General features: G+C 38.7%; 1 protein-coding gene across 1 annotated transcript in view; it reads right to left on the bottom strand.

The window, feature by feature from the left end:
- The window catches only part of MRPS27 (mitochondrial ribosomal protein S27), a 113,118-nt gene that overhangs the window by 76,171 nt on the left and 19,619 nt on the right, over positions 1–17,328 (bottom strand). The window contains exons 3-4 of the mRNA XM_053589030.1: positions 12,867–12,937; positions 9,828–9,886 (exon numbers count right to left, since the gene is read on the bottom strand). Coding sequence (XP_053445005.1) covers positions 9,828–9,886; positions 12,867–12,937 — 130 coding nt within the window. The remainder of the gene's footprint in view (positions 1–9,827; positions 9,887–12,866; positions 12,938–17,328) is intronic.

Raw genomic sequence — 17,328 nt, 5'->3', positions numbered from 1 at the left:
AAATTCTGTCAAGGCAGTTTTAATTTGCCTTTGGCGGAAAAAGAATGACTATTAACTTTTATAAAATCTTGCCCTTGGGCAGCACCTGTGGCTCAAGGAGTAGGGCGCCAGCCCCATATACCAGAGGAGGTGGGTTCAAACCTGGCCCCAGCCAAAAACTGGAAACAAACAAACAAACAAACAAACAAAATCTTGCTCTTTATATTCCTTATAATCATCCCCTTCTCCCTTGGGTTTCTAAATATATACTAGACATTTAATACTTATTTCTTGAATTGATATTGCTCTGGTTTCTCTACCTTAGTAACATACTCCCTTAAACACTGTTAAGGCAATGAAAAGACAAGATTACAAAAAAAGGAGTCTCAAAACCCAATTATATGCATATGAACAACTCAATTTTTAAAATGAGCAGAAGATTTGAACACTTTACCAATAGAAATAGCACATTAAAACAACAAGATATTAATAAACACATGCTGGGATAGCTAAACATGTTGGCAAAAATGTGGAAGATCGGGAACTACCACTGGGCCTGTAAAAATCATAAAGCCACTTTAAAAAGATCCGTGGGAAGAGGAGCAGGGTCGGATGTGGAGGAGACAAGAGTTCCTGCTCTTACCACAGAGCTCCCAATCATAAACTATGCCCCCGACATCTGCTATTCTCCAATACAGCTCCATTAACAATAGTAAACTATTTCCCAGGCCTATGGTAAAGACCAGCAAATAGGAACTAAATAAAGCACTTAACAACAGTAAATTGTTACTGAAAAACAAGTGTTACTAAAAAAATGCTCTAGGAGTCATTTAGCTCCCCTTGGGTTCTTACTCTTTTCTCAATAATGTTCAAGCATAATGAGACCTGGCAATATGCTAATAGTAAAATTTAATATCGCCTTTTATTGCTGTGAAACACAAGCAATCTCAACGCCCTCAAAGGAAAATGACTACTGCATAAATTCATGTATGCTGTTCCCTCCTGATAAACTTCGCACCTTCCCTTCTCCTTACAGGCAGAAATGGATTCTTACAACATTGGCCTGTGGTGGTGCTCTCACCTTCCAAGGAACCATCAGAGCTTTTTTGCTTCATGAAAAATGAAGCTATTTTGGTCCTTCCTTTTTAGGCTAGCTGCCAACCTGGGACCTGGAGACATGCAGGCTGCCATCTGCCTCACCCCAGCTGTTCCTGACCTGCCATCCATCTCCACCCGGGGACACCTGGTATCTGCCAGGTCAGCTAAGCAACTGATGAAAGATGCCCGAGGCCCAGGTACAGCATGGGTGAATGTGTTGGCAGCACAAGCCTGCCACGCAACCTTAACCTACTCTCATTACCGGGTGGCGTGCCATTCCCCACGACAACACAGAGAACGGTGTTCTGAGAACACAGACCCTCCATGGATGGTCTCTGCAACAATCTTTCCTTAGTGTATGACAATTAATTCAGAATTTCCTACATTTTTCCTAACAACAAAAAGGCTACTTTAACAAACAATATATTTTCAATACAGAGAGTATGTTATGTATGTTGGAAATTTCTGTCACTTATCCTTCAGGAATGACTGTCATGTTACAGTTCTATTACTGACACTCTGATAGTAAAAATGGCAAATTTAATTTCATGCATGTCTAAACTACCATGGTCCCAAAATGATTCAAAAGCCTAAATAAGCCTTTAAAAATGCAATTTGCAAACATCCTCAGTGAAGAGGAGGACACCAAGTGGAAAGAAGGAAATTTCATGTCTTGAGTTTGCATTCCATTAATAATACAATAATCAAATACTAATACAGAAATTGTTAAAGCTTGTTATAGCCATGAAAATAATAGCTTTTACTGATGGCACAATTTTACCAATGACATGCAGTTTATCTCCTGAAAATGGAGACACAGAGCCCCCCTCAAGGCTCACTCGTCTGCATTTGGGCAGTGCACAAAGCCTTGGGTGGGATGGGGGGTGGACGAGCTCAGAACTACAGACTAGGTGGTCGTGTAAAGATGCTCTTCACAAAACAGTAAAGAAATAAGCTCCCATTATATAAAACTCTACATAAGCCTGCCATTAAATCACATGGACCCCAGGCAAACAGATCCCAAAAGAGGATCTCTTACAGAGAAAAAGCTAAGATTATGGTTCTTAAACAACAGTTAAGAACAACCCACAACTAAAGAAATAGAAGGGATTTTCTTTTACCTTGTAATTCTCATTTCCTCCTAGTTCACCATGGTCTGGTTTCTCAGGCATCTCTTTTGCCTTAATTCCCTTTAAAGAACTTACCGCCCCATCTAGGATCCTGAATGATAAAACCTTGCTCTGGGAAAACACTGCCCCTCCACCCCACCCGCATCTGATCTTTGTACTCAAGACAGGCAGTGACTTAAATTTAAAGCCTCTATGTTGGGTATACTCACCCAATCGCTATGCTTTAGTCTCTATATCAGTAAAGATGCAAATCTAATTTTTAGGAATGCTATAAATTTACAATTTTTTTCTTTCTTTTTCTTTTTTCCAGTTTTTGGCCGGGGCCGGGTTTGAACCCACTACCTCACTCCTTTGAGCCACAGGCACTGCCCAGGAATGCTATAAATTTATAGCAAAGTAAAGGTAGGAAGACTTTTCTTTCTTTTTTTTTTTTTTTTGTGTGGTTTTTGGCCAGGGCTGGGTTTGAACCTGCCACCTCCGGCATATGGGACCAGCGCCCTACTCCTTGAGCCACAGGCGCCGGCCCCAGGAAGACTTTTCTTTCAAATGCTAATGAGAGGGCATGGAGTAGGAAGTAGAAATTTTATTTTTATTTTTTTTTTGAGACAGAGTCTCAAGTTATCACCCTGGGTAGAGTGCCATGCCGTCACAGCTCACAGCAACCTCCAACTCCTGGGCTTACGCGATTCTCTTGCCTCAGCCTCCCGAGCAGCTGGGACTACAGGCGCCCACCACAATGCCCGGCTATTTTTTGGTTGTAGTTGTCATTGTTTGGCAGGCCCAGGCCAGATTCAAACCCGCCAGCTCTGGTGTACGTGGCTGGTGCCTTAACCACTTGAACTACAGGCACTACCAAGGAAGTAAAAATTAATCCTCTACCCAGAAAAGTATTTTGCTCAACTGTTTTTTAAATTAACATGGGATATAAAAACCTCTCTAAAGAAAATATAAAAAATAAATGCAGCCAACTTTTTTTTGTTTGTTTGTTTACAGTTTTTTGGCCGGGGCCGGGCTTAAACCCACCACCTTAGGTATATGGGGCCGGCGCCCTACTCCTTGAGCCACAGGCGCCACCCTGCAGTCAACTTCTTATGCCCACCAATCAGATGATGCCCGAACAGCCGTTTCCTGTCAGCTGCTATTAGTTGAGCTGTTCTCTTACCATTCTCTGCCATGTCACAGAACTTCTCTCCTGCTACTGCTGGGAAATAGTATGGCTTCTCCCCTCACCAATTATTAGGTGAAAGTGGCACCAAAACAAAGCAAAAATGTCCCTGTCCAGCCCCATCCCAGCACTGGCCTCCTAACAGACAGCATCTCAGGGCCTGTCTAAATTCATTCACTTCCCCCCACACTTCTTCCTGCCCCTGTAGGGAAACATGGGAGACTGGCCGTATCTAAGTTTTCATTTGGAAGACAGAATGCCTATCAACCATATGCTTGTCTTAGTCTATAAAGCCTACACAAAATAAATGTCTTCTTTTTAAGAAGAGAAAATAAAGACCTAGAATACTTAAAAAAAAAAAAAAAAACAAACAGGGTGCAAGAAATAGGAATAAGCCTAAGCCAAAGAACCGATTTTTCAAACAAGATCTCACAGTACGGTTCTTAGCAATTTCTTGTGTCTTAAACCCTCTGGCAGTCCGGTAAAGGTTCTCAGAATTGGTTTCTCACAACAGAAAGCAATTATACTGAAATACAATTATCAAGATATTTAAGAAATGCTTAAGATATAATATATGTGCTGCTTTATTAATGCATGAAATAACACTAGGCAGCGGGTTTAATTACTAATATAATTTCTAAGCAGTGATAAGCATGATTTCTTAAAGATATGTGCAATCAATATAATGTGATATGAAAAATCAATGATTTTTATTGGTGAGAAAAACACAGATGCTGTTAATATTGGTCATCTGTTGCCTACATTTTTAACTGAAGGAAATGCTAAATATTGCTGAGAAATTGTGAAAACAGAAATATAATTTTATTCCTACTCAACTTTGCAGACCTCTCTGAATTTTCTCTGCAGACTTCACTCAACGAAGCAGGAGGAGGCATAGCTTCTCTGGCAGAAGCAGAAGCAGAAGCAGAAGCAAATGGCCTGTGGCAGCCTGGCCTGGTCTCTCCCCCAACCTATTCTTCTTGTAAGTAAGAATTCTTCAGTTCAAGTAAGAGTGTTTGGATATTGTTCTCCCTCCTGCAGCCTTCCCATATCTCCTTAAAGATCCCTGGTGCCCTTTAATGTTGAAGTTCCCAAACATTTAAACCTATGTATTCAGGAGATTCAGAGGTTCAAAATTCTCTTGGAATGACAGGATGATGTGCTAGCAGGTGCCAGCAGCACCCTGAACTGCTGGAACTTGGAACTACTTCCCGTGCACCTGATGCAGTGGCAGAAGCTCGATCAGCTCTCCACTCATCCTTTAAGGTTTCCGAATGTGTTTGGCTCTTCTCTTCTGATGATCAAATCTCCACAGTGATTGGGTGAAATAATAGAGCCAAACACAAAACAAAAATCACAGATAAAAAAAAAAAAAAAGGGTAAAGCCCAGGGCAGAACATTTGCATTGGTTCAGTTCTTGCCCTGTGATTTTTGTTTTATGTTATGATTACACATAATTTTAAAATTTGTGTATATCTCTTCTATTTTAATCCATGTAATGAGCTGGCAAAAGCACCATTACCACTCCATACACATACAGGTGTTATACAGTTTTATGTGTTTCTGAAGAGTTGTTGAAAGACAATCCCAAATTATAACTTAGCCTGACTTAGGTAGTAAATAATTCAAAAGTTTAATTTGCCATTTCTTGACATATTAACTTTTAAAAGTATGACCTTATAGATTGTCTATAAAATAAGAAAAATGTTAAATATTCTTTATTTGACATTACACATAAACCACACTAAAATGCCTTTCAATAAATAAAAGGTAGCATTTTAGTAGACCCAGGGAAATTGGAAATTAGATTGGCATAATAAAAATCAAAAGTACAAAGTAAACATTGCTACCTTCTTTCCAGCCCTCACCTTTAACAGGCTAATGAACACCAATTAAAACATCAGTGAGTCTTGCTTGGTTCTGAGACAGTGAGGGGATTTCCCCAGTATTTAAATATATTCACATAATTAGTTATATAAATTTAATATAAAACCAATCTTCAATAGGCTTTGGGATGGCAATTTACTACCTTTGTGAAAAGGTAAACATTACTAATTAAATCTGAACTTATCTTTAGAAATGGAAAACGGTGATAGCATTTACTGAACTGTAATCACTATCAAAATACAAAAAACCGATCATATTCATTTAACCACAAGCCAGTCTTAGTTAAACTGGGACTGTCCAACAAAAATATTCTGTCACTCAATCATGATCTGAATTCTGGTAAATGAGACCAATCAAATTATGGTACACATAAAAAAAAGCAGTGAGATATTTCTCTTTTGTAATAAATAAGGCAGTGGCCAACTATTACTCATTTGTGGCTTTTTTGAGATAAGTTATCAAGTCTGCCCTTTCTCCCTTCTTCTTAATGCCAACAAAGATCATTTTTGTTCCAGGGATGTACTTCTTGGGATTCTCCAAATACTCCATCAGTGTATCCTCTCCCCTGGCGTCTGTGTAAGAGAAGCCAGCAGCCTGACTGTCTTCCTCCCAAAGAGACCATGGAGATTTGGCCCAGTCTTGTGCTTGCCTCCTTTTTCCACAGTATGGCACTGGGCACACTTCTGAACAAAAATCTGCTTGCCTTGCTCATTATCACCCACATTTAATTCGCTCTTTGGTTGCTGACAGTACCAAAGTTCCAAGCTGGAAGCCGAACATCCCGCTCTCTCCTGGGCTTTACTCTTAAAGACACTACTGCCTGGGGTGGTAGAAATCCTGAGAAATCCTAAAGCCAGGCCTGAAAGAAGCTGTGAGTTGTCTAAAATTTAGAAGTTGCTTCTACATTTCCTCACTCTAGACCCGTGATTCTAAGTTTACTCTGAAACGTTTAAAGTCATTCCGTGTGGGGATGTTAGGCAGCAATCACAACCACTGAAGACCTAACTGCTAGAATATCACAGACTGATAGGTTCCCATTATCTTTGGGATCAACATTCCTGATTTCAATTACATGAGAGAAACCCCAAGGCTTCACAACTTGTAACTTTTAATTTTGCTGAGGCATAAGTATGTTTTATATACTTTCTTAGAGTTGAAAAGCAGGAGTGAGACCCTTAGGTAGAAGAGTGAAGCCAACTTATATTATTCTGTTGGAGCTTTCGTAGGGTTCTACCTAGGCTCATACATACACTAACAATCTCGTAAAGTCATAAAAACATTTAACTCTTCTAAAAAAAGGTAAGAAAAAGAAAGCTCATTTTCTTGGTAATGGATGGGAGAAGAAAGAATACGGCTAAAAAGCAAAAAATCATAGCTAAAACATTAGTTTTTATTAAAGCAAAGGATGGTATATCAAATCAATTAGTGACTCAGATTCATGATGACCAAGAGCCCTCTATATAACCTATACGGAAACAGGACAGCAATTTTATGAAACTTCAGTTATACTCCAGGCCACACTAAACTGAATGAACATCACATGAAAAAATAATCATGGAAGGTCTAAAGGTAGGAATGTTTGAGGTTAACAGAGACCTAACTTATCCATCACTTGGACAGGCCTTGGCAAATAATGCTCAGCAAATATGGTAGAATTTCCATAACTGACCATCCCTCTACACCGATCACCTCAAGTTGATCTAATTTGCATAGACCAGACATGCACCACATGTACGTATCAGTACAGCAGGCCTAGTTCCTAAACTGACCACCTCTGTATGTTAACCAGTTTGTGACAGTTCCTTGGGTGGTCAACTTACAGATGTTCTATTGTACTTCTGACTGATAAATTACCGGAATCAATTTGGGACATATTTCTTCTAAGACTACAGCACTGTGTCCCAGAATGAAAGTCTATGAAACAGTTTCTATTTTGAAATTGGAACTATTTTCTTCATTTTGCTATAAACAAAGCAAAAGAATGAGAATTGGCCCGATGCCACATACACCTTTCACTAGGGACGAAAACTTACTACCAAAGTAGCCTTATAGTCCCAAAGAGCCATTAAAGGAAGGCAAGACTAGCTCTCATCAAGAGATTCATTTGAGTTTATCTTAATGAAGTATAAGAGGGCACTTGAAATTACAATTTCAGGACCTAGAACTTAAACTTCACTGTTCAAGGCAATTTTAGGTTTACAATGAATGTTTTTAATGGAATCGACCCTACTTGAGATTTGTATTTAAATAGAAAACACCAAAAAGGTGGTAGTATCTACCTAATTCAGAAATTAAAAAAACTCATTTCTATGGAGGAAAATCAAAGGAAATTGAATACATTTTCACTAAAATAGAGTAAGCTTTAAAAAAAATGCACCTAGATAAAAATAACGAATTCAATCAATATCTTGATTGAAACAAAGCAAGTTCAAATGTGAAACTCTAATGCAATGCTTAACGTTTTAAATTGCAATTGAGAGTCTATTTCTGGGAACTTGAGAATTGGAACAAATTATAAATCAGACTTTTAACACATTAATTGTCATGTGAATTGTATTTAACGTATGCGAGTTTTGAACCCTGGACCTCATGAAGTGCATATAACTCACTGTCACTTGACCTATCTTGATTTAGTAAAACACCATGGCCCCAAGGGGGAAAAAAAAAACTTTTTTCTAGTGTGCCAGTCAATGTGTGAAAATAGGAATCACAATAAAAATCTAACCATAAAGTACTATTTTGACAGAATCTGACAGGTAAAAAAAAATCAACTAAAAGGATTATCTGACCAGTCCTTTATTTAAAATACCTTAGGTTATTCTAGTATTTTACTGCTATAGATTAATGCTGTACTGAACACACTTTTTTGAGTCCATGGGTTAAGTTTTATGAGTAGTTCACAATGGAATTGCTCCCAGCTATGAGAAAGAAGAAAGCAAATGTAGTAATGTAGAATACATTTTAAAACATAGTATTAACTGAAAATAGATGCCTAATAGTTCATATACAGTATATTTCCACCTGCATAAAAAAGAAAAATACACACACACATACACACACGTTGAGCATCCCGAGTATCCCTAATCCAAAAAGCTCTAAAATCCAAAATTCCGTGAGCACAAACATTATGCTCAAAGCAAATGCTCACTGAGCATTTCAGATTTTCCACCAGGGATTCCCTAACTGTAGTATTTCAAAACCTGAAAAAACCCAAATTCACGACATTTCTAGACCCAAGTATTTCAGAAAAGGGATAGTCAACCTGTATATATATAGATACACATATATACATAAATAGTTGGCTATTTCAAATTGCACATAAACTTTCTGGACACCACATATTTATAAAATATATAAAAATCTTTGCTGATCGTATTGGCAAAATTTAAAAAATGTGAAGATATCCAACTGTTAGGCAAGCTCTAAAACAGGACTTTTCAACATTTTTTTATCTCAGGGTACACTTGAACCTATAGTTAAACTTCCACAGCACACTTCAATTATATTGATTAAAAGAAAAAGTAGGTGGTTCGACATCCTTGGCTCCGTGAGTTAGGGCGCCGGCCACATATCTCAAAGGTGGCGGGTTCGAGCCTGGCCTGTGCCTGCTAAACAACAATGACAACTGCAACCAAAAAATAGGTGGGTGTTGTGGCCGGTGCCTGTAGTCCCAGCTACTCAGAAGGCTAAGGCAAGAGAATCACTCAAGTCCAAGAGTTTGAGGTTGCTGTGAGCTGTGACATTAAGGTACTCTACTGAAGGCAACGTAGTGAGACTGTCTCAAAAAAAAAAAAGAAAAGAAAAAGTAGGCTTGGCACCTATACCTCAGCAGCTATGGTGTCAGCCACATACACCAGGGCTGGCGGGTTCAAACTCAGCCCAGGTCTGCCAAACAACAATGACAACTACAACAATAAAAAAAATAGCCAGGCGTTGTGGAGGGTACCTGTAAGTCCCAGCTACTTGGGAGGCCAAGGCAAGAAAATAGCTTAAGCCCAGGAGTTTTAAGTTGCTCTAAGCTGTGATTCCACGGCATTCCACCGAGGGCGACATAGGGAGACTGTCTAAAAAAAAAAAAAAACTATTTACTATGCTTTGAATCTTCAAAAATAATTTAATTAATGATCTTTAAAAATGGTCATGGCATACCAGTTGAAAATCAATGCTCTAAACTTAGACATTTCTCATACATTGCTGGTGGGAATGGAAGTTGGTAAAATCTCAACAGAAAGCAATTTGTCAATAGCTGTAAAGACTACAAATGCATATTCTCATGAGAATTACATACAAAATACATACAAGGTTATTAACTACAGCCCTGGGTATGATACAAAAAAAGGAGAATAATCCGAAGGTCCTGCAATAGGGCACTGGTTTAAATAACATATGCATATTATGGAATATGATGCAGTTATAAAAAATGAGCAAGTGCTCTACGTTCTCACATGGAGAGATCTCTAAAACAAACTAAAAAGACAATGTTAAACACTAGATAAGAGATACTTCTTTTATGTCAAAAAGGGATATGAAATCACAAAGTGCGCAGCCAAATCAAATGGAAAACTTACTTGTAAAGGTAATATTCTGCATGGTCTACCTCTTCTCGAGATGAAATGTTATCCACAAACTAAAAGACATAAAAAGAAACTCTTTGTTGAATATAAATGAAGTCATATATTTGGCCTAAGGCCTAGGTCAAACATTGACCTTGAAAAAAACAGGACACCATTTTATTGAAACTATGTTCCTATTTAGTGGAACTCCACTAAAGGGCTCCACTTTAAGGGCTCCGTCCTTAAAACCCCTTTATGCTAATACAAAGAATATATATACACTGACTTCTCTTTTTCTACCTGTAGAATAACCTTAATCAGGAAAACAAAAAGTCAAACATGAACCTTGCTTGGAACCAGACAGAGCCCCAATGACTGTATTTACGACTAGTCATCTATTTTTTCCTTTATCTTTAAACCCTGATATTTTCTCTATGTTCCAAACTCTAAGTACATGAGAATACATATCTGAAAGGATAAAGATTCTGATGGCTCAACAAACACTGCCTGGAAAATAAACATTTTGATTTGGAGAACTCTGTCTTATAATCATTTTTTCCTATTCTGATTTAAGCTTTACTCTGAACTAATCAACCTATGATTCCTCTACTAACAAAATCTCCCTTCAAACCATAAAAGCTGAGTATGTTCCTCAACTACAGTCCAAATAATCAAACAAAAGGGTTCTAAGGATAAATTCCAGCCTAAAGTAGAGACTCAGAGACAATGCCTGTTGAGAATATAACTAAAACCTCACGAAGAGGGAGAGGAGAGTAAAAAGGGGCAGACCTACTAAAAATGCCTGGACTTCTGGATTCGATTTAGAGATCCATTAAAGGGAAGATAAAATGTGGTTCAAACACAGGACTTGAGCTTAAGAACCAGCTCTGATTGTTTGCATTTGGCACAAGCAGATGCCCTAGCCCCTCCGGGACTTCTTAGCTGCTCCATCTGCATAAATAGGGTAGAGGAACCTGACCTGAAGAATATGAGTCTACAATGAGACAATGTATGCGAAAGCTTTTTAACCCTGAAGAACCACCTAAACAAACATGGAGTGTTTCGGTACACACAGGCTTCACCCATCATACAAGGGATAAACTAATGAACTTTCAGTTCTCCTCCAATACGCCTCTTAGGACATTTAGTTGTGAACAGTTAAATTGTTTCCTTATTAAAAGCAGAATGTTAAAAGGCAGAAAGAAAGGATTAGGACTGAAAGGAAATATAACTTCTTTCCTTCCCTCTTCTAGATTTAACAATATCTTCAATTTATTTATTTATTTTTGAGACAAAGTCTCACTCTGTCACCCTTGGTAGAGTGCCATGGTGTCATATCTCTCAACATCCTCAAACTCTTGGGCTCAAGCAATCCTCTTGCCTTAGCCTCCCAAGTACCTGGGATTACAGGTGCTTGCCACCATTCCCAGGTAATTTTTTTATTTTTAGTAGAGATGTGGTCTCACTCTTGCTCAGGTTGGCCTCGAACTCCTAAGTTCAAGCCATCCACCTGCCTCAGCCTCCCAAAGTGCTATGATCATAGACATAAGCCACTGTGCCCAGGCCAATACTTTTAATTTGATGGTGCCATTCATTTTTACAAAAAGTTTTCACATGGCAGCACCTGTAGCTCAGTGGGTAGGGCACTGGCCACATACACCAAGGCTGGCAGGTTTGAATCCAGTCTGTGCCAGCTAAAAAAAAAACAGTGATGACTGCAACAACAACAAAAAAATAGCTGGGTGTTGTGGCGGGCACCTGTAGTCCCAGCTACTTGGGAGGCTGAGGTAAGACAATCGCTTAACCCCAAGAGTTTGAGGTTGCTCTGAGCTGTGCCGCCACAGTACACTACCGAGGGTGGCACAGTGAGACTGTCTCAAAAACAAACAAACAAAAGTTTCACAACTAAAATCTCATTTTAGCATCATACAATCCCTGCAAGGAAGTCACTGTTGGACCTATACTGGGAATGAGGAAACTGAGACGGGCTCCGTATCATAAAGTGAATTCCTGGTAAAGACAAGACCAGATATCTTGGAGGAAAGTAACAGAAGAGAACAATGTCACAGATATCTGGATTTGAATCCCAACTTTTCCACTTATAAGCTGTGTGAATTTGGGAAAGTGATTAAACCATTCCATGTCTTACATGTAAAATGGGGATAATGCTTATCTCATATAGCTGCTGTGAAAATTAACAAAAATGATGTATGTAAAGAAACTAATACTGAGCCGGGCGCAGTGGTTCACACCTGTAATCCTAGCACTCCAAGGTGGGAGGATCCCTTAAACTCAGGAGTTCAAGACCAGCCTAAGCAAGAGCAAGACCCGGTCTCTACTAAAAATGCTGGACGTTGTGGCGAGCACTGGTAGTTCCAGCTATTTAAGAGGCTGAGCCAGGAGGCTCGCTTGCACCCAGGTGTCTGAGAGTGCTGTGGGCCATGATGATGCCACGGCACTCTATCCTGGGCCACAGAGTCAAAAAAACAAACAAACAAAAAAATTAATACTGGCATTAGTGGCATAGCTGGTGTTAAGTAACGATGATCATCAATCACTATTCCTGATCCCTAGTCCAATGGTATTCTCTGTCCACTGCTTGGCAGCAGGTTAACATTAACACTAGCATCCATTCTTCTATAGACTTTCTCAGCTACCAAAAACACTTCCAGCACAGGCAGTCCCCAAGTTACAAACATCCAACTTACATACAACTTGTACTCGCAAACAGAGGCTATTATAGGTAATAGGTAAATGGACCTGTTCCAACTTACATACAAATTCATCTTAAGAGCAAACCTATGGAACCTATCTTGTTTGTAACCCAGGGACTGCCTGTACTGATACTGGATTGTGGTAAATTTATTACCTTTTCTTTCAACCAAGGTAATTTACTACTAGATCATAAAATAAATCTATTAGTAACTATAAAAACATACCGTACTCTGGAAAATTATTTCCTATGAAGGATATTTTTTATTTACAGAGCCTCATCTATTCAGAGAGCCTTTCTGGCTTTCTTCTTTGAAAATATATATGCTTAAATTATCTTACCCGTGATATTGTCAAAGAACTAACAGGCAACTTTCTCTCATATGTTTTATCCATTAAAGATGCCAGATCAGCTGTGAAGACAAAGAAGGAAAAAGAACCTTGTTAAATATACCTTTTTCTTAAGAAAAATCTAACAGATACTACTCCTGCCAAATGGCTGCCAACATTATAAAGTTAGAATTAAAACAGATGCTCTTTCTTGATCTTTTAAAGAAATTGTTATTTAATACATGAATTAGAAGATGATAAAGGAATATTAGTAACATTTTAAAGTGATTTTATTAGAGTATTATAACAAATTCTTAACATGTATTTAGCTTTTAAAAGATAGATCAATAAAATATCTCTGGAAGGAGACACAAGAAAGTGTTATTTCTGATAACTCCAGGAAAAGAGATTAGCTGATGAGAAAAGAAGATTCTTTATAGCTTATAAATTTACTCCATTTGCATTTTGAAATATATTAGCAGCCAGGTGCACTGGCTCACACCTGTAACCCTAGCACTCTGGGAGGCCAATGCAGGAGGCTGCCTTGAGCTCAGGAGTTTGGGACCAGCCTGAGCAACAGTGAGACCCCGTCTCTACTAAAAAATAGAGAAATGTGTTGGATGTCCTGGCGGGCACCTGTAATCCCAGCTATTTGGGAGGCTCAGGCAGGAGGATCACTTGAACCAGGAGTTTGAGGTTGCTGTGAGCCAGGCTGAGGCCATGGCACTCTAACCTGGGCAATAGAGAGAGACTCTGTCTCAAAAAAAAAAAAGAAAAGAAAAAAATTAAGAAAAAAAATGAAAAATATTAGCTATATATCTGGTAAGTATATTAGCTATTCAAAAATTTAAAAAAATTGAAATTGATCAAGTGATTGTTTTATATTACCTGAACAAATCACTCTGGCCATCCTTAATGATTTTGGGCCTGAACTACTCCTATTTTGGTCCCTTTTAGCAGAGTAGCCATAGGAATACTTAGTATTCCTGAGATTACACTTTTATCTTAGAGTCTAAAAAGATCTGAAATGCTAGGCAACATACTCTCCAAAATGTTTATCTCACGTCTTGTCATTGTTTCTCAAATTTACAACATCCTCTTTCCCTTTCTCTCCTCGCCCTCACTCTCAGCTCATGATTCTGTATCTCATTTCACTAAAATAGAAGCAATTAAAAAAGAACTTCATCTTCTTAGCACATGCTAGGATACTAGCTTCTGTGCCCATATACTCTGCTTTCTATTCTGTTATAAAGGGTAAATGGTATTAAACGAAAAACCCGCCCTTGCTCTTACCTCAACAGCTACTTCTTTTCTCTGTTCCTCTTAGCAAGACTGCTCCAAAGAGTCCTCTCTGATAACACTGTTACTACGTGTAAGCTCTTGCTCTTCAACTCACTGCACCAATAACCACCTCCACATTGTTAAATCCGGGGGGTAATTCTCATTTTACTTGACCTCTCACTAGCAATTAATATAGTTGGCCATTCTATTCTTCATGAAACAGTCTTTCTTTTTCTTTCTTAGGTTCCTTTGCAGGATCGCCTCTTCTTAACTTGTAAATGTTGGAGTGCCCTAAGTCTCAATAATAGCCTCTTCCCTTCACCATCTGTGTTTGGTCTCTTAAGTGATCGCACTCCCCCCACACAGCTTTACCATCACCTAGAGATTTCTGACTATAAACATACATGTCTACCCTGACCTCTGCCTATAAATCAAGACTGTATTTCCAATCACATGGTATCTCCATGTGAATGTCTAATAGGTGTCTAAACACTGCACATCCTCTTATTTCCTCATTTCTGAACCTGCTTTTCCCTTAAACATAGGCGTCATCCTTGATTCCATTCTTTTCACACTCTATAACCAATTTGTCAACAAACCCTATAGGCTCTAGATTCGAAATATCTATAATAAGTATCTATTTCTCATCATCACCACGCATAGCCACCAATCTTTCTCATCTCCTGACCTTGCCCTAAAAATTGTCCCCACCTTTATAATCTAATCTCCAATCAACCCTTCAATAGATAAACTAAATCCCCTTCTCTTTTTCTCAACCAGCCAATAAATTCCTATTACACTTAGGATAAAATCCAAAATATCTGCAGCTACAAATGCCGACATATGCTAGTATGTATTTTTGGTTTGCTTGTTTGTTTTTGTCTCTTACACTAAAAGTAAAATCCATGAGGGCAAGGATGAATTCTCTGATATATGAATTAATAGTTTCATAAAAGGCACCCAGTAAACAGCTGAAGAAATGTATCAAAGGAAGCAAAGGGAGAAAGAAAAAAGAGTGATTGAATTTCCAAAGTATTCTTTTACTCTCTGGTGGAAGAATTAGTATCAAGTGATAAGGACACACTCAGAGATAATCAATTAACAAGTAAAACCTACTGCTATGCGTTTAACCATTTTTTCCTCTCTCTTTTCCTTGGGGTAATGATCCCAATGACTCAGTAGCTACTCAGGAAAAACAACTTTGCAAAACCCCTAAAACCTGAGATGATATAAAAGCAATCAGCTTTTCTTATGACTATCTTAAAAGGGACTGAAACAGATGATTAAAGAATATTTTAAAATTTCTTCACATTAAGCCAAATTATATCATTATACCTACTTGTGCACAGAATAGACGTTAAAGAGCCCTCTCATGATACCTGATCTTTATGATTACTTCATAATGGAGGCCCTTCTGTTGAGATGGTAGGCAATATAAGGAACCACCCATCTCTACTCAAAATTTGTAATTAGACTTTTTAAAAATGCATGATCAGATCTACTGACCTAATTAAAATGGCCTACAGGGCCCCGTTTCCTTGTGGTTTCATACTGCACAACATATATATAACCAAACATTGGAGTGAATTAGATTCACTGATCACCTCTGTTGTGGAAATAAGATTCCACTTGATCCCTTCACAGCAAGGCATCTTAAGTTAAGTGAAACCGGCTGGGGCCTCAAAAAGGGCAACAGCTGCAGAGCTGGCGTCTGAAGAATAACACTTGCATATTGCAAGTCAGAGAAAGGTCTGCTGCTGGATATACCATGTGAGCAATCCCCTGACATCAGTGTTGCCATGATGAATGAGGCAGAAAGCTGCACAGAGCAGGCATGGCCAGAAAGCTGGGACAGATGTGGCCAGCAGAGGGCCAGCACCACAGGCTTCTGGACTTCAGGCTCCCACAGTCAAAATCACACTTCATGTTCCAGTCAGGGGGCAACAGATGCCCAGGTTTTGTTCAAAGAGATGTGCCAAAGAAGACACTTCTTTGCTTGTTATTCAGCTCCTCAGAACAAACACTGCAGCTGACAGTTGTGGACAAGAAAGACTCCATGGGAAGAAGAGTCTGAAACTTTAATTTGATAATGTGGAAGTACGCCCAAGAAATAAAATGTAACTAGTATAAAACCGTCCTTCTAGTTTGAAGAACTACACCATTCATGATGTAAGAACACAAATGATCTTATTGAGAACCCTGCACTACTCCACGCGTGAGAGTGTAAGGGCACGCAAACCTCTTGAAGATTTGACCGTCAGCTTTAAAACTTCAGTTCCTAGGCCTCTTGCCCACAGGGAGATTCTAACCCCCAGGTTTGAGGTAGGGCCAGTTATATCCACACTTTTTAAAAAATTTTTACTGTTAGGGATTCATTGACGGTACAAAGAACCAAGTTACCCTAATTGCCTTTGTCAGGGAAAGTCCCTCTCATAAATGTGTTCCTCCCCCAAAATCCACACTTTAAACAATAGCCCCAGGAGACTATTGAGCAGCACATCAAGCACCTTTGAGAACTACCATAGAGGGAAGGCAAAATAAACCTTGGATGTTGCTCCTAAGCTCAAAGAGGAGACTAAACAGGAATTCTATTGCTGGAATAAGATGTATTAAACATCCTTTAAAAATCCCTCCTACTGTGTATAATAATAAAACACTTAAATAAAATACTAAAATTTTTCCAAATATATGAGCTTTCAAGAAGGCAGATATAATACCCTATTTCCCCAAAAATAAGACATCCTCCGAAAATAAGACCCACTTACAGGAAAGATAAGACATCCCCTGAAAATAAGACCTAGCTCATCTTTGGAAGCACACCTTAAAATAAGACACTGTCTTATTTTCGGGGAAACGGGGTAGATAGTACAGCCTCTGTACGTTGACCAAAGGACTGTAACAAACTGGTCCACATACTCATATGGAAAATAGTCAACATAAGGAATTTCCACTGAGCACATGTGGTGTGCTATGACCAATCTATGAAAATTAGGTCAACTTAAGGAGGTGGTCAAATATGGAGGTTCTACTGTAATTGTCAGAGGCAAAGGCAAAATAAGACTGTAAATTTCAAAGGTGTAAAGAGGGTAGAAGTCATCCTAAGAGCATCTATGGATCCCCAGCCACACAAAGCTTTGGTTTTAATGACTTGTGAGGGGCAGAGATAAAACCGCTTTTGTAAGATTAGAAGCTG

This window comes from Nycticebus coucang, chromosome 1 (assembly GCF_027406575.1).
Source record: "Nycticebus coucang isolate mNycCou1 chromosome 1, mNycCou1.pri, whole genome shotgun sequence".
Lineage (NCBI taxonomy): Eukaryota > Metazoa > Chordata > Mammalia > Primates > Lorisidae > Nycticebus > Nycticebus coucang.
The sequence above is the reverse complement of the archived record's forward strand: the minus strand, read 5'-3'. Positions and strand labels throughout refer to the sequence as shown.